General features: G+C 36.1%; 1 protein-coding gene across 5 annotated transcripts in view; it reads left to right on the plus strand.

Moving 5' to 3' along the window:
• PPFIA2 (PTPRF interacting protein alpha 2) overlaps positions 1-27018 on the plus strand; it is a 476100-nt gene that overhangs the window by 289444 nt on the left and 159638 nt on the right. For all 5 annotated transcript variants that reach the window (XM_008143799.3, XM_008143801.3, XM_054718820.1 and 2 more), the window contains 2 exons: positions 12857-12958; positions 21854-22018. In XM_008143799.3, the coding sequence (XP_008142021.1) occupies positions 12857-12958; positions 21854-22018 (267 nt within the window). The remainder of the gene's footprint in view (positions 1-12856; positions 12959-21853; positions 22019-27018) is intronic.

Here is a 27018-nt window from a genome sequence, read left to right on the forward strand (position 1 = left end):
TCATCACAACCAACATAAGAGTTCACTGAAACTTCAAGTACGTTTTAACCTGTCATTGTATTTCATTCTTCAGACAACATCTTGAGAGTTGTGTGAGCCCCAGGGTAGTAATGGATGCAATCAGAGAATGTGGGGAGAATAATAGCAGAGAAGTTCAGAGAGGTTTTCTAGGGGGCTTTTAAAACAGCTTTATGATGTTCAGAGAATTTTCTCATAGTTTTTATCTTTATAGACATTAACATGATGTTCTCTTTTTAAAAGAGAACATAGCATGTTATTTGATGTGCTCCAGATAATAAAAACTGAATTAATTGATCAGCAAGAATTTACTAAGTACAAAGGAACAAAGAAGTATAACAAGCCATTTTCTCTTATAAAAATGCGCTGGGTATTTTACTTTATCATATTAATGTCAATCATTTTTAATATGCTAGTCTACTAATGATACAGTGAGACCCTCCTTTCTTTATTGTTACTCTTAAAAGAAATCATACTGTCTCTGATTATTAGGAGTAATATTAGGATCCCCCCCAAAAAAATGAGGGATATTTAACAATGAGATATATCTAAGTGATTTATTTTAGTCAGTTACATGACTCAAGTTACATTTCAGTTACCATTAATGAAAAAACACTGCATGATGTTTGCACTTCCTGAAGCATCTAATGAAATATACTATCTAATATGGAAAATTTGGTGTTGGAAGAAAACAAAATTGTATGTGAAATAACTACAAGTAGGTCCAAAATTACTGAGAGTGTATCGTTTATTGGACATCTATTACAACCAGAAATTATGCTAATCATATTTGTACTAAGGCTCTCCTTTTTTTTTTTTTTTTTTGGTATGTTAACACTTTATTTTTAGAGCAGTTTAGATTCACAACAAAACTGAGAGGAAGGTACATAGATTTTCTATATACCAATTCCCACCCCCACCCCCACATGTGTAGTCTCCCTCATTATCAACATCCCACACCAGATGGCACATTTCCTACAATTTATGAGCCTACATTGACACATCATTATTATCCAAAGTCCATAGTTTACATTATGGTTCTCTTTTGGTCTTATATATTCCATGGGTCTGAAAAATGTATAATGACATATATCTGTCATTATAGTACTATACAGAGTGTTTTCATTATCCTAAAAACCCTCTGTGTTTCACCTATTCATCCCAACCCCCTTTGGCTCAATGGCTGACAAACACTATCTCCATAGTTTTAACTTTTCCACAATGTCATATTGTTGGAATTATACAGTAAGTATGATTGGCTCCTTTCACTTAATAATATTCATTTTGGGTTCTTCCATGTCTTCTCATGGCTTGATAGCTCATTTCTTTTTAGCACTGATTCATAATTCATTGTATAAATGTACCACAGTTTATTTATGCACTCACCTATTGAAGGACATCTTGGTTGCTTCCAGGTTTGGGCAACTATGAATAAGCTGCTGTAACATCCATGTGCAGGGTTTGTTGTAGATATGTTTTCAATTCCTTTGGATAAATATCAAGAAGCATGGTTGCTGAATCATATAGACTAATAGTCTCATTTTTTTACCTGCATCCATCTAGTAAGAAAGCATGCTACCTACATTTCCCAGAAAGACAACTGAGGCTATTGGACCTAGATATGAACCTAGCTCTGTTTCACCCTGAAATTTGTATTGTGTAGACCATGGCACAGTGACTTCCTGGAGCAGGCAGGGTATAAAGCCAATTTACCCATTAGGTACAGTGAAAGCACTGCTTAAGGTTCACAATACTTTTTACTTTTCATGAAAATGTTTCAATTACCTTTAAAACTAAAAGAAAAAAAATGAATATAAACCAGTCTGGATTATATTTATCTCTATATCTGCTGAGTAATAAAATATGGTTTTTAATAATTTTTATGAACAAATGGGCCCACAAATGCAAAAGTACCTAGGACCCACCAAAGTTATAATGTCAATTTGGGGGGAACTGAAAAAACTAACTTGCTTCTAAATATGTTCCCAACCAACCTGTGATAACATTGTCTGCCCTCCAGGATTCAGCAACCAAAAGGAAGCTTCTCTACCAATTGCTGTTAAAAAGCACCTGGTACCTGGGGCAGCTCCATGCACATATTGACAAATTAAAGTCCGGGAAACAAAGCAGAGATGAGATATAAGATGGCACATTTCAGTGGGAGTGTAGTAAGTGGAGCATGGTAGGAACACCACTTGATAGCCAGACAGCCTGAGGCTGCCTGACAGCACCTACATTTGATTTCAACCAACATCCACTTTTTGGACTTTTTGATGCCAGTTACCTTAACTAGCGGATTTTTTAAAACAAAAGTTACCTAATACCTATGTCGACATACCATAAGAGAGCGATCATAGCATATTTGATTTTAAATAGACTTGCATGTCTCAGGTCACTATTAATGCATTAAAATAATCTTCTACTATGCAGTTTTAAGGGAAAAAACAAAATAGTTCTCTTATTGGAGTATGGACACACAAAAATCAAGGAAGCACAAAATATTATTTGCATGGTGACTAAATCTCATTTTCTTTTTAAATTGAGCATCCTTACTCAGCAATGTCTGTGAAACTCTAGGAGTCCTGTTGTGCCTGTCGAATTGTATTAGCTATGTAGGAAGTTCTGCCTTCAAGCTGTCTAGCCCAGGGCTGACCATGGGACAAGGCTGTGTCACACATAATTTTGGATGACAGCTTACCCTGAGCTCATGCAAGTCTAGGAGGCAATTAGAATACCGGAGGTCATTAACACTGTGTTTGATTATGTAACACAGTATAGAAAAAAATTACACACACACACACACACACACATTGGCGGGGTATTGACTTCTATGAAACAAATGTGTGTGTTTTTTTTCCAAACCTAATGATTTCTAAAGTAAATTTCTAAAGTCTCTGGTGAATTTATAACCAATATTCAGAGATATGTGTACATATAAAATTTAAGGACTATATTGTATTTCATTGTTTTGTTTTCATCTCTCCAATGAAGTACTTCTGATATTAACTTGTTCTAAAAAGTATGTCCTATGGTGTGGGGAAGGATGTATTTTATATATGTAAATTTATGTGCAGTTTCATCCAAAAACATGCGTATTTAAAATCCAAAGCTTCCTACCAAGTATTACAAATAGAATTTGTTAGCAGAATTTTCAATTTCCAAAAAAAGGAGACACCCAAATATAGTAAATTGGGGGCATAGCCCAAGGAAGTCATTATAAAAACATTTTGAAGCAGTTAGTTTTGTCTAATTTAAGGGCTAGATGGTCAAGTCAGCATACTCGCATGCCATATGCTTCCCTCTGAGCTAGTTTTGATTTGCACAAATGTTAGATGGTTGGAGAATAAACTTAAAAGATGCTTTTTTGTGGTTGGGGAGGGTGTTGGTGGTGCTCAGTGAAGCTGAATTCCAACTCAGCCTTTATTTTACTCTTCTTTCTCACACTGGTTTGCACTCAGACATACGGCTGCAGAAATAAGGCCATTATCAGTTCATTCATTTAGTAACCACAAGGTTAGAGAATGCAGGCTTTATTGCTAGGTAAAGAATGTTAAAACTGTAATTATGATGAATGGACTGCCGTAGATTGTGCTGGAGACTTCTGTCAATGACTTGAAATTAAAAGGTTGATTTTCCCTCTTGCCATGCAGCGTCTCCTGACCTGCTTTCCTGAGGTGAGGACTCACCTATTAAACCAAGGCCTTTCAAACATTTCAATAATGAGAAAATATACCTCCCTCCCTGCAACTAAACCTCCTGGAGTTAGCACACCATTCTGTAATGAGTCAGGGAAGCTAACAGTCTCTTTTCAGTACTCCTATGTATAATATTAAATATCAAAAAATGGACTTAAAGGTACACATGTATAAAAATTGAATGTTTTCCTGGCTGGTGTGGCTCAGTGGTTGAGTGTCAACTTATGAACCAGGAGGTTCAATTCCTGGTCAGGGTACATGCCCGGATTGTGGGCTCAAACCTTGGGGGGTGGGGGGTGGGGAGGGGGCTGTCAGGCAGCCAATCAATGATTCTTTCTCAGTATTGATATTTCTATTTCTCTCTCCCTCTCCCTTCCTCTCTGAAATCAATAAAAATATAAAAATAGTTGAATGTCCTACACCTGTCCAATGATAGGCAGCCTGGTGGGCTGTGGTGATTTACAGGGTGGAAGGAGCATGAGGAGAAGAGATGAAGGAGGATGCCAGAGGACGCTCTGACTCTATACACTCTTCTGACCAGGTTTTTCCGTGGAATCTAAGTAGGCACAGGAACTGTGTGAATCTGTATTTTGCCCTTTTATTTTTCACTTTGAGCATAACACATGCGGGACCAAAACAAGAGAAGATTGTTTGCATAAAACTGATTGAGAATAACCCACTGATCTAAGGGCTATTATTTGAAACATTAACAGCTCAGCCACTTAAATTCCTCAAGTTCACCCTTAGCTGGATGCCAGCATGCACTGGTGAAACCACCACCAAGATAAAAAGGAAGGTTACCTGTGCTCTAGGGTTGGAAGAGCCTGAGGGATACTGATACCAGCAGGGACATTGTCAAATACTTTCCTGATCCTTGCTGGAGTTAAACCTTTTATACAAACTGTGTTCCCTGTATCATAGGCTAAAAAGGCTGCCATGGTACTAAGTCATGTAACAGATGTAAAGTCCTACAAAGCCCTGGCCTATAATAAATGCTCAAGAAATAACACTTTAAGAAGGATGAGGAAAGAAAGGCAGTAACACTAGGAATTTAGCTGAAAATGAGCAACTTTATGTAATTTAAGAGACTTGTAATTTATAATTAGGAGCACAACAAAATTAGATGACTGTGTTGGTAAATAAGAAATGACACCTTCAAAGACATCATGAGTTGAACTAGAATCGAGGGGGATTGATGTAGCTAAAAATGATGCACTCCTGAGTAAAATGTTTGACTGGTGAATGCCTGAGTGCCTGTAAACTTACTGTGAGCAAGGGCTTTAACTTGCTTCTTTTACTACCATCTCCCTTGCACTTAGAATAGTGCCCAATACATAGGGAGTGCTTGTGTGTGTGTGTGTGTGTGTGTGTGTGTGTGTGTGTGTGTGCTGTGCATGAATACATGCTGAGAAAGAACAGGACATTCCCTTTGGTCTGTGGGTACTTATATAGTACTGTGTGTCCTCACTGATTCTTAAAATTCCAGGAGAAAATACAGAGTAGGGAAAGTAATTTTGGTTCTTGGGCAAGTAAGAATTTTGGCAGACTGTGTTTGGGAACACAATGATTAGTCTGAAAAGTTGTTGAGTATAATTTGTGGTTGGTAACGGATCTATGACTCCCATCTCAGTGATTTAAAGCAAACTCAGTGCCATTGAAATCTGAAATGGTGAAGTAAAAATGAAGTTTCCTTCTCACATTATCCTTCACTGTGTTCAGCTTCTACCAATACTCTCCGTTATCACTGTGTTCTCTTTCTTTTTTATTTTTTACCATAAAGTGTATTTTTTAATCTTTCCATGTTGCTATATAAAGATCTAACCTACTTATTTTGCTCTTTGTACAATATTCCATTATGTATATTTAGTTTACTTAATTCATCCATTTTATTGTAGATGGAAATTTGGATATTCCCAATTCTTTTATTTTTTTAACTCTTTATTGTTGAGAGTATTACAGATGTTCCTCCATCCCCTCTCCCCTCATTGCACCCTCCACTCAGATCCCACCCCGCCCCAGGCCTTCACCACCCTATTTATTGTCTATGTCCATGGGTAATGCATGTATGCATATAAGATCTTTGATTAATCTCTTCCCGCCCCCCCCCCCCCCCCAATTCCCTCTGAGGTTCATCAGTCTGTTCCATGTTTCCATGCCTCTGGTTCTATTTTATTCATCAGTTTATTTAATTCATTAGATTCCTTATTTATTTTTAGACTCAATTGTTGATAGATATGCATTTATTGCCATTTTATTGTTCATATTTTTATATATATATATATATTTTTTTTCTTTTCATTTTCTTCTTCTTCTTCTTAAAGAAGACCTTTCAACATTTCATGGTTTGGTGGTGATGAACTCCTCTAGCTTTTTCTTGTCTGTGAAGCTCTTTATCTGACCTTCAATTCTAAATGATAGCTTTGCTGGGTAGAGTAATCTTTGTTGTAGGTCCTTGCTTTTCATCACTTTGATTATTTCTTGCAACTTGCCTCTGGCCTACAAAGTTTCTGTTGAGAAATCAGCTGACAGTCAAATGGGTGCACCCCTTTTCAAGAGAAAGCATCCCCCCCCCCAGTTTATGCTGTGATGCCAGATAATTTAGTCCCTCCCTGTATGTCCCTGGATCCTTTAAAGTCTGTTTAAATTTTATGTATTTGAAACTAAGAAGCTCTGAAAAGTTCTGTGATCTTGAAAAAAATATAATTTTTACAGAGACCGGAAGGACAAATTAGAAGGAGAAAGCTCATGATCAGGAAGAAAAAAAATAACTTACTAGTATTGTCATCACTTAGAATGAAATAGATTGTTTGGGTTCAAAGTCCAGCTATACCATTGACTAAGTGTCTAACTTTGGGGAAATATCTTAATTTCTCTATGCCTCAATGAGATTTAGACAAAGAAAATGTATACTCTTAGAGCAGTTTTAGGTTCACAACAAAATTGAGGGACAGGTACAGAGCTTTCTCATATACCTCCTGTAACCACACATGCATAGCCTCCCTCATTAAAATATATCCCCCATCAGAGTGGTACATTTCTTATATGTAATTGATGAACTTACATTGACACAGCATCACCTAAAGTCCATAGTTTACATTATGGTTCACTCTACATTATAGTATATTCTATATGTTTGAAAAATGTATAATGACATATGATATATCTGTCATGCTATCATACAGAGTATTCTACTGTCCTAAAAATTATCTGTACTTTGTCTATTTATCCACCCACCCTCATAGAAATCCTGGAAACAATTAATTTTTTTTACTATATCCATAGTTTTGATTCTTTTTTCACAATGGCATATAGTTGGAATCATACAGAATGTAGCCTATCAGATTGTTGTTGTTCTTTTTCACTTAGTAATATGAATTTAATGCTCCTCCATGTTTCTTTCCTGGCTTGATAGCTCATTTCATTTTTAGCACTTTATAATATTCCATTGTTTGGATATAGCACCATTTATTTATCTATTCACCTACCTAAGGGCAACTTGGTTACTTCCAAGTTTTAGCAATTATGAATAAAGCTGCTATAAACACCCATGTGCAGGTTTTTGTGTAGATAGTTCTCAACTCTTTGGGGTAAATACCAAGGTGTGAGATTGATGGATTATATGATAAGAATATATAGTTTCATTTAGTGAGATATTGTATTTTTTCTGGGTTTTATTAGGATGAATTAGATAATCCATATAAATTGCTTGGCAGAGTACCAGGCATATCAATCCATGTTAATTGTATTTTCTGATATTATTTCATAAAAGATTATATAAAAACTCAATTGTTGACAGTATGGATGGAAAAGTAGGTAGAGTAGAGAAAAAAATCAGAAGAAAGGTGTAAAATCATTTGATAATTAACTCCATGTGAAGTATTCGCATCTATAGCAGTCCTAGATATGCAGAATATGTTGTCTAATACTTGTTCCTCTGCATGGAAGGAATACCTTGCCTTGGGTCTCCTAGTTCCCCACCCTTCCTTTGAACTAATTAAGAAGGTTCATACAAGGTAATTGTAAGTAATGGTTATCTAATTCTTCAGATAAGAAAAAAGAGTATTGCTAAATGCACCCTAGATCTGAATCATATAAACCTGATGAACAACGAAGGTTAAAATGGAATAGTGAAAAAACACTAGACAAACAGTCTGGAGAACCAAGTTCATGGCCTAACTCACTCTCTATGGCTTGCTTTGTGAACTTGAATTTAATTCTTAGTAATCAAGTTTCCTCCACCATAAAATAGGAATGAGACTCCCTCACTGGTTATTAGAGAGCAAGATGAGATAATGAATGTGAAAGTAGTGCCTGAAATATTCAAGAAGTCAATAAGTATAAGTCTAATTTTAATACATGGAGTCACTAAATAGCTTGCTCATAATCAGTGCCATAATAAATAAAAAATGCAAAGCCATCTGTCACCAATAGCATCTTGACTAATTTCTGTCGTGGTATATTTCTTACAATTGATGAATCTACATTGACACTTCATCACTCAATTTTGAATACCTGAATGCACTTTCAGAGTTATATTTTTCTCTTATTCTCTACATATAAAAACATATTTCTACATTGCATAGGGTTTGATAATAGAAATACATAGGAAGAAGCCAAAAAAATCATGTATTATTTTATTACCTGGAAATATTCAATTCCTTTTGGTTTTTTATCTTTCTGTATATAGCAAGCTAAATCTCCAGAAAGATCAACCCAAATATATGTTTCTTAAAATGGCTATGTTTGATTTCTGTTTTATCATAATATTCATGAGCATAGGGTTACATTTAAGTGACTATATGTTTGTCTCTTTTTTGTTGTTGTTAATCCTCTCCTGAGGATATTTTTTCATTGATTTTTAGAGAGAGACAGAGAGAGAGAAATATCGATGTGAAAGAGACACATTGATCTGTTGCCAGAGATCAAGCTTGCACCTGAAGTACATGCCCTTGACTGGAATCAAATCCAGGACCCTTCAGTTCTGGGGCTGACACTCTATCCACTGAGCCAAACCATGGAAAGGCTAAATGACTATCTACACCATGGGTCCTCAAACTTTTTAAACAAGGGGGCCAGTTCACTGTCCCTCAGACCATTGGAGGGCCGGACTATAGTTTAAAAAAAACTATGAACAAATTCCTATGCACACTGCATATATCTTATTTTGAAGTAAAAAAAACAAAACGGCAAAAACACCTGCATGTGGCCCGTAGGCCGTAGTTTGAGGACGCCTGATCTACACTAATAAAAGAGAAATATGCAAATCGACCATACCTCCATGACGCCCATCAGCCAATCAGGAGTGAGTATGCAAATTAACCCAACAAAGCTGGTGGGTTAATTTGCATACAGAGTCATGTGGAGCGGCTGGGCAGGGCAGGATGCCTGCTATGAGGGGGAGGGCGGGGGGCGGGGGGAGCTACAGGATCAGCGCTCCGCCGGGAACGAGGACTTGCAGGCTCCCAGGTGGCCGGGAGCGAAGCCAGGGGAAAGGAAGGCCTATTCTTGCACGAATCTTTGTGCAACGGGCCTCTAGTATGTTAATAATGCACAATACAGAACCTTTGTCTCTTTCTTCTTTTCTCCATCAAAGTATGCAGTTTATACAAAGGCTTCATTTTCATACAAATGTTTGTTGTTTTCTACTTGTTTATTTCCATTCTACAGTTAAATAACATATCAGAGGATATCAATAGCATTTAAGCAGCAACAATTAGGGGAGAAAACCTTTATATGTAAGGCCAGCCCAAATGGAACAAGGGACTCTTTCATCTTGAGTCTAAGCTCTCCTTCTATTCTGATGGCTTTGAAGTGCTCACTTGGGCTGAAGCCACTCAGAAAAATTCAGCAAAATAAGTGGTTTGACGCAAGCAAAAATATAAACCCTCAACCTTTCCAAGCTTTGCATAATCATCACATTCGTTTACTTTATGCTAAATTTGCCTTTGTGGAGGTTACTTTAACCAAACATATTTCCCCCATTTTTTTAAACTTCTGACAGTGCCTTCTCAGTCTGCAGCTAAGTTTTCCCAAATACTTAAATATTTGACAAGCACCAATTTTATTACTAAGACTTACTCTAAATTATTTAATGATAATATCGTTCTGTTTATTATTTTTCAAAAATATTTTAAAATGATGTCTGCTTGTAAGAGTAGCAGAATAGGCAAATTAGATTACTTGATCTTCTTTTAAAGTAATTTTTACTGTGTCTAAACTCTACTTAGTAGTAAAATTGTTCATATTACATACAGTTGTTTGAAGGAAAATTATAAAATAATCAATTAGTAATAATACAAGAATGAACTCTATGTTTCCTGTACTGTACTCACGACTCTAAATCTAAACCTACTTTTGCCCCACCCTGTACTGTCTGATCGCATTTGGGGGAAGGCAGTCACTGAAGGTTCCTCCAAAGTGTCATTTGTTGCACAGAGGAACACTCCAAAACTTCCAATATTTCATAATGTGACCCATTTTTATTTACTGAAAATAAATATTAATTGAGCACCCACTATGTCTTAGACGTTGGGAGTGTAGTAGTGAAGTCAGACAAAGTCCCATTTCATATGGAGCTTACAATTAAGAAGGAAAGCTATGCATAAATTAGTAAGAGACTCTTGGATAATGTTATCAAGTCTTATGTACACTTGTTATTTTGTAAGAGGTACATTCTCTTTCTTCATCTTGTTAATGGGTAAATGAACTTTTAAAACTCTAAACAGCACATTTAGTAGAATTTTTTTGGTTGGTGTTGGTGGTGGTATTTTTGTTGTGTGTTTTTTGATGATACAGTCACAACATTGCTCTATAGGAATAAAAGTGTAAGATTTTTGAGTGGTTAACAAAATTAGCCAAATTTAAATTTCTATATTATTAATACATTATCATACTAATGTTAAGTTCAGTATAATATATCTGATATATTTTGAAATATATTTTATCCATTCATCTAAGCAGCATACTATAATAAAATGTGTATGTTAAATATAATGGATTCAAATTTTATGAATGTTGGAGTCAAATCCTACCTAATAAAACAGTAATATGCAAATTGACCGCACCTTCGCTACGCCCACGCCAAGCCCACCAGCCACACCCACCAGCCAAGCCATGCCCACCATCCAATCAGAGCGAGTATGAAAATAAACCTGACCAAGATGGCAATTAATTTGCATACATAGGCGCCCTGAGCTGATCCCCTGCGACAGATTGCAGGGAGCCGGGGCAGACACCCAGCTCCCCGCTTTTAATGGATGGTGGGCGTGGCGGACACCCAGTTCCTCGCTCTGATTGGATGGTGGGTGTGGCGAGTGGACCCCCTGCCATCGAAAGCGGACAACCAGCTCCCCTGCCATCGAAAGCGGGGAGCTGGGTGTCTGCTCCAGCACGAGCAGACCCCCTGCCATCAATTGTAGGGAGCTGGGGGCTTCTTCGGCCTGGTACACCAGCGGACCCCCTGTGATTGATCACCTGGGCAGGGAGCTGGGGGTCTGCTTTCGGCCGGGCAGGAGCAGACCCCCTGTGATTGATTGTAGGGAGCTCCTGCCCAAGAGGCTTTCGGTCTGGGCAGGCCTGGGCAGGGGCTGAGCCGGTGATCAGAGGGAGCTGGAGAGGCCTGCCCAGGCCTAAAGCTTTGGCCAGAGGCTTTAGGCCTGGGCAGGGCCCAGCCCTCGATTGGTGTGAACTATAGAGGAAACACCTTTTCTGACTACACATTGGCTAAGCTTCCTGTATACCACTGGTAATATTCTTAGTAACTTGGGTAATAAGAATCCAAAAAGGTGATCTAGGGTTTTTCCACCATACTTCGGGAGAAAAAAATGAAGGTCCGCTGCTGGAAGGCTAAGAAATGTCATATCCTGTCCTAGCTGGTTTGACTCAGTGTATAATGCCTCAGCCTGCAGACAATAGGGTCTGGGTTTGATTCTAATCAAAGGCATGTACCTAGGTTGCAGGCTCCTCCCTGGCTGGGGCCCAGATCAGGGCTCATGAAGGAGGCAACCAATCAAAGTGTTTCTCTCTGTCTTTCCCTTTCTCTTCCACATTCTCTAAAAGTCAATGGACACATACCCTCAGGTGAGGATAAAAAATAAATAAAGAAATCCATATCCTATGAAAGACACATCTTGAAAATGCCTAAAGAAAGTTGTCATTTTTTCTTGGTGAAGGGACGAGTCCATGTTGAAAACACCTTGGTGGCTGCGGTGACTGACAGTGGCTGCAGCAGTGGGATGATGGGACTGGTGCCTTCCCCTGACCAGCCCGGTTGCCTCCCACAAAGGGAGGCCAGACTGTGGCTTAGGTACGCTCCCTGTGGGGTGCGGGCCTAAGCCATCAGTAGAACATCCCCTGAAGGCTCCCAGTATGTGAGAGGGGGCAGGTTGGGCTGAGGGACCCCTGACCCCCAGTGCACGAATTTTGTGCACCAGGCCCCTAGTCTTATCTAATAAAAGAGTAATATGCAAATTGACCATCACTCCAACACAGAAGATGGCTGCCCCCATGTGGTATAAGATGGCTTCCCCCATGTGGATACAAGATGGCTGCCACAAGATGGCCAGCAGGGGAAGGCAGTTAGGGGTGACCAGGCCAGAAGAGGAGGGAAGTTGGGGGTGACCGGGCCTGCAGGGAAGGGCAGTTAGGGGTGACCAGGCCTGCAGGGGAGGGCAGTTAGGGGAAAACAGGCTGGCAGGGGAGCAGTTAGGCATCAATCAGGCTGGCAGGGGAGTGGTTAGGGGGTGATCAGGCAGGCAGAAGCAGTTAGGGGCAATCAGGAAGGCAGGCAGGCGAGCAGTTGGGAGCCAGCAGTCCTGGATTGTTAGAGGGATGTCTGATGGTCCTAAATGGGATCGGGCCTAAATGGGCCGTCGGACATCCCTCAAGGGGTCCCAGATTGGAGAGGGTGCAGGCTGGGCTGAGGGACACCCCACCCCCCGTGCACAAATTTCATGCACCAGGCCTCTAGTTAATTTAATAACAGCAATATATATAAATATATATTGCCAGTCAATTGAGTCATTTTTTTTCATTCTTTACATTCAAAAGATTAGACTTTGATTTTTTTTTTTTTTATGTATGTTGGAATCTTTTTTTTTCTTAATCTGAAATGTGTCTTCAAATATGTTTTATTTCCTTTTCAGGAATTTGCTGCACTGACAAAAGAATTAAATGCCTGTAGGGAACAACTTCTAGAAAAGGAAGAAGAAATTTCTGAACTTAAAGCTGAAAGAAATAACACAAGAGTAAGTATAAAACTGCCTCTGCTTGAAATTGATTCCATATATAATTCAGTGCCTTATCTCTTATATGTGCATGAAAAATAAATATTTAAAAACTTCAGGAAGACTTTAAGCAGGAATCACTTATAGTCAGTTACTTAAAGTAAAGGACAATATACTACAAAACTCAAAACAGGAAGACAGGAAACCTAAATTAGAGTTTTGGCTACTAAATCACTATGTTGCCTTAGAAAATGTCCTTTTCCCCCTGTCCTTTTTGCTTTTTTCAATTTTAAAAAGAAAGGCTGGGTTTCAATACAGAATTTCAAACTTTCAGAGTGTTATACTGGAGTGGGAGACCAATACCTCAGAGGCTGGAGATAGGCACAGGGGGGAGGTTTGAGGGGGGAGCATGAGTTTCGATTATGAGGTAATATGAGGAAGTGTTGTGGCAATGGTCTTACCTCACCCAGTAAAATATTTATTTATAATTATTTTTTTAAGTTTTGAAATGCAAAACCACTGGAACAGAAATCCCCAAGTTAAAAGAGACATACTTTTTTCTGATTTAGAAGATTGTTATGGAGACTTTCATTTCTGATTTCTGAGTTTAGGAAACTAATGGAATATACTATATTCTCCTCTTGGAAACCCATGTATTGTTTCAATCTCATGACATTTAACATTCAAGTTCAAAATGTGATTGAAGATGCCGTCTTTTCTAGTTATGAAGTCACTAAATTTAACAAAATACATAAATTACCATAATACCCAGAAATGAGAGCAGCTGTTCTACTAATGAACATAGAGAAAAAATACTTTTGTGTGATATAGTTCAACTTTATATAAAGTAGGTGAAAAATATTTTAAATGTTAGAGTTCTAACAGATTAAGGCTGAGAAAACAAGGCATAGTTAATGTACTTGTTCATTTTATGCTTGGTCTTAGAGAGTAATATAAAAATTATAGCTTCCTAAACAGTGAGCTAGTGCTCTAATGAGAGATACCGCTACATGAACAATGGTTATATGATCAGATTCAGTTTACCTCCTTATTCATCAGGGGCTTGTTTTATGTGTGTGCACAGAGGAACTGGTTTTTATTGCGACTTATGGACTGACTGCTCCAAATAGGACAAAACGAGAAGTTTAGATCATGTTATTTAGGGGTCAGGTTAATTTTTTCTTTCTCCCTCTATATGTTGCCCCGCCCTTGACTTTTAAGTTACACTGTATTTTTTCCCACCCAAATTTAAAGTTTATTTCTGCCATGAGCTTTATTCTGCCCTGTTTCACTGCTCTCTATTTTAACACTTTTGGCTACATTCCCTGACGTAGCACAATATGCCAAATGTAAAAGTAGGAGCTGGAAGCTGAAAATGGAGGGAGATGCAAACCTCCGGGTAGCTTTCAACTATTTCTCATATTTAAAATGCACAGAAACTCTCTTATTGGTTGTGTATGTATTTCTGCTTTATGTAGCCTTTCCTTCCACATCACTGTTACTCCTTTCCACAGCCCTGTGTGGGAGATGTTATAATTATCTCCATTTTACAGATGAGTCAGCTGAGCTCAGAAAAGGGCAGATAACTTGCCAGAAGTCATGCAGTGATAAATAGCAGATAAGGGGTTTGAAAACTAAGGCAGAATAACTCCAGAGCCTGTACCCTTGGCCATAAGGCCTTCAACATAATTACTCAAGTTAAATCCATGAAAAAACTTCTAGATTTACTACAGCTTATCTGCGACATTGCCTAAGAATTAATCGCTACAGTATGGAGTGTGTCAGTTCTCCTTACTTGTGACTAATTTCAGAGAACTGGGAAATTTGGGGACAGTATCCACATGGTTTTCACCATATTATACCCCAAGAGGTCCAAAAGTACCTGTGACTATTGTACCTGCAAAGGAACTTGGGTAATAAAAGAACTAAGGCAAGCTATATTTGAAATACCTATTCAGGAGTCAATGTGAGCAAAATACAAGTATTAAGTTCCATTAGGACAGCAGAAATTGAAGCCATTAATTTTAAACATGAATAATAGTTACTTTGAAAACATGGATAAACCTGGAGAATGTTTTTCTTTTCTTTCTTTTAAAATTCATTTAAAATTATTTTGACATACAAATATTATATTACTTTCAGGTGTACAAATTAGTGATTAGCCATTTATGTACCTTATGAAGTCATCACTGGAATCTGTCTAGTACTCATCTGCCACCATTCATAGTTAGTACAGTATTATTGACTATACTAGAGGCCTGATGCACAAAATTCATGCAAGGGGCTCGGCCCTCGCAACTGTGGCCACTTGCCTCAGCCCTTGCAGCCGCAGTGGCTTGCCTTGGACCTCATAGCCCTGGCTTCGTCAAGAAGGTCATCCAGAAGGACGTCTGGAAGGTCATTTGGCTCTCTGGTCTAATTAGCATATTACGCTTTTATTATTATAGATAGAATAAACTTGCTTAATTAGACCTGCTTTTGATTTAGCTAAACTTTTTCCAGCCTAGTGAAGTACCCCAACTTCTCTTTCAGGTAATTGTCAGCAACACAGCAGTAAATATCTACACAAAGCAGATTATTATTGTAGATCATGCAGGGAGAACAAAGGGTAAAATATTTAACTGCAGCAGTGTTTGACTATATTCTGCGCAGTGAGAAAACGTGAAGTCATTTTCAAGGTCCACCATTTCTTACTTTTTTTCAGTCGTGTCAAGTTTCTAAACTTTCTACTAGTAAATCTCCATTTTCCAGCTAATGAAAAGAAAATAGGATTCCACTGAGTTTCCTATCTACCTACTCCAGGGCTTCTGTGAGGATCAAATGAGATGAGGCACGGGAAAACGCTTCACAGACATTTGGTTAAAGTGTAAAATGTTTTCACCTGGCTATAAAGCAAGTCATGTTCCTGTGCTGAAGAAACTCCAAGGAGGCTAGTCTTGAGGGAGAGGAAGCCAGGAGTTGCTACATTACCTGGCACCCACAGCCACTGTTTCCAAGCTGGGCTGGACTGTGGGCCACATTTTGTGCCATAGGGTCTTGGCAGAGTTGGCTGCAATTTGGTGAGCTGTCGCTCCAGGGTGGTGGCAGGGCCTGTGTCTCACTTGGGGAAAGCCAAGTGTTGCTTTGTGGGTGCAGGTCCATGGTGCCGTTTCTCTGTAAATGGCCAGTGCACGTCACAACAGCTCCTGTGTTGAGCATCTGCCCCCTAGTGGTCAGTGTGCATCATAGCAACCAGTCACACAGACACTTAGCTTATTAGCCTTTTATATATATAGATTCCCTACATCCCTGTGACTATTTTTATAATTGGTGATTTGTACTTCTTAATCCTCCACCTAGAAAACATTTCTCTACTTTCCTTAAAATCAGTTATATGGAGGATTTTTTTTGTTGATTATGTAAAAGAAAAATGAATTTATGAAGTCTTCCTTGTGCAAAGTATTGATTATATGACAACTATGTAAGTTACATAACCACCTCTGACCTTCTCCATCACACAAAAATATAAACGGCTGAAAACTAGCCATAGCTCTCTCTTCTTCCATAATGCCCTATTAAATGTTGCTAAATATAACAGTTTTATAGATTTTATATAATCGTTTTTCTTCTACATGTTGTGTTTTTCCCCTTGCTATAAACACCTACTTATTGGTCATTTAGAGAAAGCAACAAGCTAGTATTTTCTTCTCACACCTGCAAAAAATTTTGATTGGTGTTAGATTGTGAGAAAGTTTAAAGTAGAATTGCATGTTTCAATTTCCATGGTTCTCATAAAGTTGTCATTTTATCTTGAGTAGTTAACATATGGATTGAAATAACACAAAAAAGACAGTTACAAAGAGAACTCATAAATGGATAGAGTTATTTGTGTTATTTTTGAGTATCATAAAAAAATAGAGCAGAAAGGGCCCTCCTGTTTGATATTTGGATGAAGTATACCTTCTTTCAAATAGAAAATGGAAGTTTTAAATGGAGTTGAATGAATAAAGTTTATTTAATACATCAAGTAATAAAAATGATAATAATATAATAGCTAAAATTAAGTACAAAATGTTTTTCTAAGGGTTTCACATGTTTAACCCACTTTATCTTTGTGGCAATCCCACTTTCCCCCCTTAACTGATGGGAAAACTAACATAATAAGTAACTTGCATCAGGTCACATGACTGATAAGTGACATACCCAGGGAATCCACTGCTCAGCTTAACCACAGGCTATGTATCTAAGAAATCTATTCCTATGCCCTTCACAAATCGTAAGTGCTATGACAAATTGTGTTTAAGGAAGAGCAGAGTTCCTTTTTTTTTTTTTGTAATTCATTCCTAATCTGTTCAGTAATTTATTTTTGCCTCAATTGTGTGGAGAAGAATGTACTAGGCATGTATTGTGATGTCCAAGCTGAAAGTTGTGGCTATGTATCACATTGTCACTACAGAAACAACTGGTCCCCTGCCCCGAAATATGAGTGAATGAAAGAAATCAAAGTAATCACTAGAGTTGCTCTGAAATCCAACTGCCTCAAGTAATTGAATTGAGGACATCCAAATAAAAGCATCCTAATGTTATACTTGATTGTACAAATATTATAGCAAGTACTTACAGAAATTATTAAACAAGCTTTATTGATTAATATTTCCACACTAATAAAATATAGAAAAAGGTGATTAAACAAAACTTGTCATTCCTAAAACTCTGATCACACTTGGACAGTTATATTTAGAGAAAATAACTTATTCCTGATGTTATTTCAACTCACTCAATTTGATTACTAAAATTTACATGGCTTTTTAAAATTATCTGACTTAATGAAGAGATAAAGGAAAACCAAAAATGTTGATATAGTTACTATTTCTTAATATCAGAGTGAAGAATTTTTTTAATATGTTCTTACTGATTTCAGAGAGAAGGGGAGAGGGAGAGAGAGATAGAAACATCAATGATGAGAATCATTGATTGGCTGCATCCTGCATGCCCCACACTGGGGATCCAGTCTGCAGCCTGGGCATGTGCCCTAATTGAGAATCAAGCCTTGACCTCCTGGTTCATAGGTCGACGCTCAACCACTGAGCCATGCCGGCTGGGCTCAGAGTGGAGAATTTTTGTTGTTGCTTTGGAACTGTTTCAACTGTTTTTGTGGCTGAAGATCTCAAAGGATGGTTGTAATGATTGCATAACTTTGAAAAGAAAGCTTTGATTTCAAAAGTCAGAAATAATGAAGCTGAAATTTCATCTCATGGGTAATAAACTAAAACTAAGACCTAATTGTCTTAAATTCAAATTAAAGACCTAATTTGAATCAATTCTTACTATGCTCTTTTATTTTTATCTAAAGGAATTATATAAATGTTCAAATACAGACACCTGTCACTACCAAAGAAAAGCTTCCCATTCCTGACAAACCTTTTCTACACAAGTTAATAAACTTCCTCCAAAGACATTTTCTCAATGATTATAAAATACAATCCAATTGAGAAAAAAGAAGACCCTAGCAGTGAAAAGCAGGTGAAGATACATGTGTATGCATATATGGGTGCTTTCTACTTCAATGCCACTTGTGATTGAAAATAATTGTGCACAATGTTACATCAAATTCAGATATTAATATGAAGATGTATAGTTTTAGAAATTTAATTCAAAAATTTCCAATGTTTCCATATGTGTGCATGCATACATGACATGTTCCTTTGTATACACATATATGCTGTGGTCATTTAAAGTGAGTTCCAACATAGGATTAATGGCCATTCATATAGTCCCTGAAATTTTTGTTAGTATACCTCTGCAAGCTTTATTAAATATTATACTAAAGTGTGGCTTCAAGAAAAGGTACAATTAGCAGAGTTTTAGTGGTATCTTAGATTAGTTCTTTTTATTTTTAATTTATTTTCATTTGTAAGCTTAAAATCCATAGATACATGCTACATTAGAATATCTGTAGCCACATTATCCAGGCGAGATAATTTATATTTATCATTAATTTAAATCATCAAGTACTAAGCATACGTTATGTAGAATATTTTCCTAGGTATTGAAGAGTATTCAGGATAAGTTAATTTAAGCTCTTTTTTTAAGTTTCTTTATTGATTAAGGTATTACATATGTGTCCTTATTCCCTCATTACCCCCTACCTCCCATTCATGCCCAACCCCCCTGTTGTCTGTGTCCACTGATTAGGCTTATATGCATGCATATAAGTCCTTTGTTTTATATTAATAAAAATACATTTGGTTTTATTATTGTATAGATGAGAGTTCCTAGTTGCACATTAGAGTACAGCTTAGCTGTTTTAAATAAGAAGAAATTACTAGTAATTAAGGTATATAAAAACCTCTAAACTGAGCTTCCAGGCACAATTTCTAGGACCACATTTCTCAGTCTTGTAGATTTTCCTCACACCCCCAGTCCCAGTAACATGCACCCTTTGCTACTACCTGTGCCAGCAAAACAGATGCCCCGCCCATCACGTTCCCTCATCTCACCCCCTCAGAATCCTTTCTGTGCATGTGGCTCCGGTTAGCTGACTCTTAAGTCACCTATCTGCCACCTAGTGGTAGTCATGACTGAGAAATGTTTCTTGGATCCTATGATACTGAGACAATAGCATTCAGAATGTGGGGAACTATTAAATATGGAGGGTTTGTTCATAAGATTTGGGACAACCACAACTGTCAAATCTACAGTACAGTCTAACTTTTATCAGCTCCTTTTCCATAGTAAAATTCTAAACAACAGTATTACCGACATGTATCCACTCAACAAATACTTATTGTTTATCTACTAGTATAGATGTCCGGAACTACTAAGCTAATATTCAAATACCGAGATCAAATAAATCAAGATATACATAATACCTACTCTCGTGGAGTTTATGTTTTAATGAGAAAACAGAATAATTTAGTGAAACTGTTCTTGAGAAATTACACAGCATGATATGTTATGAAGAAAATAAGCAAGAGATTCAGATAGTCCTCTATCTGTGGAGGCTGGGAAGAGGAGAGACCTACTTTACATAGAGTATCAAGCAAGTGTTTCTTTGGGAGAGTGATGTTAAAATTGAGATTAAAGAAAGAGAAAGAGCTGGTCACATGAAGCCAAAGGAAAAGTATTCCAGGCAGAAGTTTCAACATATGCAAAGGCTCGGCATATTGAGGATCCAAAAGTAGGCATATGTGGTTAGAGCATACTTTGCCAGGGTAAAACTAACACCAGATGATGTTGGAGAAATAGGCAGGTTAAGTGCATAAAATGCTATATAACCTACCTGGAACTGATTGGATTTAATACGTTCTGGCATGTATCTATAGAATTCAAGAGTAGAATACCATGAATATAATCAGAAGTTGATAGATAAAAGGAAAACTCCTTGAAATATCAATATTTGTGTCATCTTCATACAGAATTTCTATTACTATTATTTTGACCCTTAAACATGACCTCTACCTACTGATTTGCATATGTTTAGAATCTCAGGTTTTTATGTTTCTTTATGCCAGTGGCATGGCAATGTTTTCTGACACTGACCCATAATTGGAAACAGTAAATGTAGAGAAATTAACTTATTAAACATTAAGAAATATAATAATAATATGTGACACTGAATCTAACAATGACATTATGAAAATCAAAAATGTTCATTGCTGTGTAATGGAAGAAAAATCCTGGGAAAAAACTAAGTTGTTGTTTTTTTATTTCCACCCCAGTATCTTCTATTTGCTTTTTCATCTTGTTTGAGTAACTTCTGCTTTATTTTGCACAGACACCATTTTTTTTAAAAAAAGCCTACGCTTCCACCATCCTCCTGAAAAGCTCTCCTACAAAACCGACTGGACATGTGTTATTCTTCAATAGCAACATTTTAATAACTGATAACCCAGCAGGTTTTTTTTTAATTTTCTTCTCTTGTATCTTTGCTTTTGGTGGCAGAACTCCCTTATAAAATAAAATAAAGGTGATATTCTAAGTCATTAAACATTTAAAAGCAAATTTTATCTAGGAAAAGTCAAAGCATAGAGTCTGTAACATACTGAAACCACCGGACTTCTGTCTATCCCTGACCTCTATCATGGCTCCAGAGGCCACTCTGGGTAAATGAAGGTTCTAGACTACTCAGTTTAAAAATTATTTATACCTGAAACTAATATACAGTATATATTACATGTCAACTGTAATTAAAAATTAAAAAATGATTTTTAAAAAATTATGTCCTTTAACCTCTTTTTCCAAAATGACTATTGCAAATTTCAGTTATTCTATTCCAATTGACAGCATACATTTTTATGATACAGTTTAAGAATTAATTGTACATAAAATTATTAGTGATTATCACTATATAATTACTATAGCAACTTGTAATTGTGATTATTACTGTAATCACTATACAACATGTGATTATCATTACAATCACATTTAAAGCCATGTGATTATTATGCACATTTCCTTCAAATAAAAACATTTAAATAACCAAATATAAATGGAATTAATTTTGACTTTAAACATTATTAACAAAGCCATCATGCATTGTGCAATGTTCTTTAATAATTTTCATACTGAGTCACACATATTATGTTGTGTTCTACTGAATCTATACTCAAATGGTTAAATTTTCCAAAAGAATGTATAAAATTTACATTATATTTTTAAATTCAGTAATTTTAATGTAATAGAAATGCAATTTAGTTGATTTTCCCCCATCACCTTTTATCCCCTCTATGCCCTCTTGCAATGCTATTTTGTTTTAATGTATTTTATGAAGACTGGTTTGGACTAAGGTTTGCACTTTTTGCCACTTACCTGTATTATAATCTGAGGTTATCATTAGCTATTATGTAAACCTGCAACCTTTTAAGGTTGAAGTCGTTTTTAAGGATTAATGACTAAAATCTATGAGATAATTCTATTTTCTGTTAAACTCAACAGCTGTTACTGGAGCATTTGGAGTGCCTTGTGTCACGACACGAAAGGTCACTGAGAATGACGGTGGTAAAACGGCAAGCCCAGTCCCCCTCGGGAGTTTCCAGTGAAGTTGAGGTTCTCAAGGCACTGAAATCTTTGTTTGAGCACCACAAGGCCTTGGATGAAAAGGTACAGTATTGTAAGAGGTTTCTTACAATTTTACATGTCAACTTTACTTCAAAAAAGCTATATTAAAAAACAACAACACTTTACTAAAAATACAAAGTATAGTAATGGCAAAAGATTTCAGCTTAACTGTGCTTTTGCTAGGATTGCAGCAACTGTGCTCCTTGTCTTCATCCATGACACTCCTGACTCCTGCACAGTCAGTTCAGAGGAATAACTTTGAGTTATAAGAAAATTAGTTTTAATAAATTTAACAGGATTACTGTGTATATATTGGTAATATTCATAACTATGTGGATGTTTTTAATGTCACTGGATATATGGCTTCTCAAGTTAGACTTCTGTTACGGTACATTATGGTCCAACTCCCTATTGCCAGTTGAAATTTAATATTATCATTCAGCTTTTCTTTCTCTCTCTTTTTCATTTCCTCTTGCCCCACCTCTCTCTGAAATGAATGTATATAGATGTCAACATTAGAGACAACTAATTGGCAATTAAGCATATCTTGAGGTATATATTATAACCATATAATATTTATAGATCTCTAATATCATAGTTCTGAATATACATTTTTAAGCCTCTGAATAGCATAACGTATTAGTAGAAAAACCTACCTAAGGTCTTTTTTAAAGTAGCCATAAATTTCTTTCAGCTGTTGCTCAGATAAATTCTACTGACATAAGCCAATATGATGATAATATCCTTTGCAGATTAGTAAGGTTTATGACATAATTTCCATTTTGTAAATTTTAAAGAATGAACATTTAAAATTTTTTAAAAATGAACATTTAAAAGCTTTAGGATTTTGTAAAGTGGAAATTGGGTCACTTCATTGTAAACTATCAGAAAAGTTCTGAGCATTAAAATCCAAACTAGGGGTTCTTACCCAGTTATATCTAGGTTTTGACATTCAGGCACTCTTGCTCTATTTAATATTTATTATATACATATATATTTTTATCATTGGTCTTTTAGATGTTCTTTGAGCTGGGGATTATGTGGAATATATACATAATGATAACTATAGTTCTGTTTTCCAGATGATTAGGAATAAATTATTTTATTTTTCACTTTAGCTCTGAGAGGTGATTTATTTATGAATATTGAATAAAACAAAATGAAAATTATATAATGATTCCTGATAAACATAATATCAACAAATATTGCTTATCAAATCATCATTTAATATGTTTAATGTTGTTTCATATTATATCCCCTTTCTTACTACAAAAGTATATTGTTAAGAATTTCCAAGACTTTATAGAATATCTGTTATGTGTCAGACTCCTTGGCAGATATTTGGCACAAAAAGATAAATAATATATTCTTCTTACAACTGAGGAGTTTATAATTAGTACTGCAGATTCACATGTCAATAACAGGCATGACTAAGATGTATATAATGCGATAAGGAGTCACAGAAAGAATTGTGACTTATTCTGCTTGAGAAAGTGACAATGAAGTCATGAATATATTCATAGAGGGGGTGACATTTGATCTGGGTATTAAAAATGTGTCAGGGTTTTTTAAGCAGAGAAATAAAGATACTTTAAACACTACGACCAATATATAATATAACCCAGAGGTATATGAAGAACATAGCCTGCTCAGAGAAAATTTAATATAACTTGAATGAAGGTACTTGAGAATGTGTGGTTTGGGATGCTCCCTAGAAGCACCACACACCATTTAAGTGAGGAATACTTTTATGAAGGAATGAATAGAAATCAATAAACAGCATTTAAGACAAATAATCTGATAGATGTGCATACATTTAAGAAGAAAATGATTGCTGTACAACCTAGAATATAGAAATAATTTACTATCAGTTCAGTGAACTCAACATAATTAAATGAAGTATTTTATGCCATGGCCCCAGAAGCTGTAATATGATGTAATAACTCACCAGATGTGTCTTGCATATTAGTAAGTTTAGGGACAACTGAACTGATTATCAACTAAGTAATGCTCAACAGCCTAAAGGAAAATTGTCATGACTTTGGGCTCTGAAGTTGGACAGACATGCCTACCTGTCATCTCTAAGCATCTTCTTGTTTTGAGGAGAGAATAATAGCACCTACCTCAGAGAGTTGTCATGAGGATTAGGTATGATCTGACATGCAAAGCTCTTAGCTCAAGCTCAGCATGTGTCAAATGCTCAGTGAGTGTTAAATGAATATTACTATTAACATGAGTAAGTTTCAGCATTTGACAAAGCTTTAAAACTATGTAAAGGTATTTCACTTAGCATAATGTAATTCCAACATTATGCTAAGTGAAATAAGCCAGTCAATGAAAGAAAAATACCACATGATCTCACTCATTTATGGGTAGTAAAGAACATTATAAACTGATGAACAAAAAGATAGATACAGAGACAGTAAAGCATCAAACAGACTTTCAAATTACAGGGGGAAAGTTAGGGAGAGGTGGGGGAGATAAGAAATCAAACGAAGGACTTGTATGCATGCATATAAGCATAAACAATGGACGCAAAACTCTGGGGGGTGAGGGCATTGTATGGGTGTGGGGTGGGGGCGGGGGTAATGGTAAGATATGTACACATATAATACCTCAATAAAAAAAATGTCAAAAAAAAAAGAGAGAAAGAAAAGAAAAAAGGAAAAAAAGAAAATAAAACTATGTAAAGGTATTATCACTGTTGATCTTCATGCTTGTTTTCAATAGTATTTCAGCCCTAACCGGTTTGGATCAGTGGATAGAGTGCTGGCCATGGACTGAAGGGTCCTGGGTTCGATTCTGGTCAAGGGTACATACCTTGGTTGCAGGCTACATCCTCAGTAGGGGGCGTGCAGGAAGCTGGCTGATGTTTCTCTCTCATTGATGCTTCTATCTCTCTATCCCTCTCCCTTCCTTTCTCTAAAATCAGTAAAATATATTTAAAAAATAAATATTTCATTTAGTTATTGAGGAATTAATATATGCCTAAGCACCTTCATAGACAATTTATCTAACTAAAAATAAGTCACAGCTTCTCATGATGATAGGAATATGTGCAGAAACAGACATAAAAAAATAATTCTAATATTTCAATTTAATTTATGGACATTATATTAAAATATAGATAGAAGATCAAATATGCAATTAACCATATCTTGAAAGCAAGAAACTACCAACTTTACCATACAGGGTTTAGAACACCTGAAGAACTAAATGCAGTATAAAAGCTTGCACATGCTGTGGACAATTACAATGACTGGCAGTCTTCATTACTGATGTCCTTATTCATACATCCACTAAGTTGTAAGGTAGGATTTTTACAATTAGCTAAGACCAAGAGTAATTTTGACATCATAATCTAATATATTCACCAATTCTATAGGCTGGAGGAAATGAGAAATATATATGTATTTTGTATTGACTATTATTTAAAAAATATATAGGAGATATATGGCAACTATAGCAAAAATATCAAATATATATATGCACTCCCCATTAATTTATGTGATCTAATATAACAGTACCAAAACTGGGTTTGAACTTTTGCTATTTGAAGATTTCCTCACAATGGTGTTGTTACAAGATGGATAATTCCTAAATGAAATCCTGCCATGACTTTATACTTATTTAAAATGTATGTTTATCCCACCAAAATTTCTTTTCATTCTGAAACACATTTGTTGTATTTAGGGATTTATTTTATTTTAATTCCCAGGGATACAATTTCTGTGGCTTTGAAACATCATTTGGGAAAGAAAAACCCCCACATTATTATTTTTATAGCATTATAAAGAATATAGATGTAACAAATGAAATTATATATCAGCTATTCTATACATACATAAAATATATATTTTAGGGGTTATACTATAGCTTTCTAAATGAGCAATCAATATATCTTAACATAAAAACTATGCAGGAATTGATGAATTGAACATAGTCAAATAGTAAAAAAAAATAATAATAAAGTTAAGCTTAGAGCCAAGGCTATAAATTGTGTACTAATATTTAGGGGAAAAAAGAACACCAAATCCAACAAGAAGAATTAAGGTAATGATGGCATCCTGCTGATGCTATGCTCAGAGCAGAGCAAAAGGTGAAAGGCTTGTCAGATATACTATTTTTTTTCCTATCAATGGAGTTCCACCTATGCGCACAGGTAAAATGTTAGTGTTCTTTACTAGTAAACCCTGGAAAAGTTACCCTTTTGTCCTACCTATTGTTTCTTTACTAAGTTTAACAGAAATTAGTGCATGGTGAATTATATACAGAGAACAATTCATCTTAACATAAATGTGAATAAAAAATCATCTAATGTATTGATATTTATATCAGCAGTGTTTACATTTAGAACATTAATTCAAAATATATTCAGAAATTATTTTTATTTTCTTGTAAAGACAGCCCAGATTCATTACTTTGTGGATAATATAATATCAAGTTTTTAATGCTGTTCTAAATTTATTGAGGGGTGATGCTGTTTTCTTGAAGGCTCAGTATAATGGGAATATAAATGTTTAACTTACAAGATAGCCTGGTTGCAGCACTCTTATATGACTTAGATGACTCTTTTAGAATCATTCCAATTAGTTAATATATCTTTTAAAATATGGTACCTGCCAAAACCGGTTTGGCTCAGTGGATAGAGCGTCAGCCTGCGGACTCAAGGGTCCCAGGTTCGATTCCGGTCAAGGGCATGTACCTTGGTTGCGGGCACATCCCCAGTAGGGCGTGTGCAACAGGCAGCTGATCGATGTTTCTCTCTCATCGATGTTTCTAACTCTCTTTCCCTCTCTCTTCCTCTCTGTAAAAAATCAATAAAATACATTTTAAAAAAATATATGGTACCTTCACCTCTTCACAGCAGTCTAAATGAGATCCAATCAATGTTACATATAGTGAAATCATTTACTTATATTTAACCATTGCTGTTCTCATCAACTAGGATTCCTAAACCTTTATCAGAATACCCATATTTATAGTTGGTATTTCAGGAAATGGGCATAAAACTTTACAACCATTCTTGTTAAACATCAAGC

Source organism: Eptesicus fuscus, chromosome 7 (assembly GCF_027574615.1).
Source record: "Eptesicus fuscus isolate TK198812 chromosome 7, DD_ASM_mEF_20220401, whole genome shotgun sequence".
NCBI lineage: Eukaryota > Metazoa > Chordata > Mammalia > Chiroptera > Vespertilionidae > Eptesicus > Eptesicus fuscus.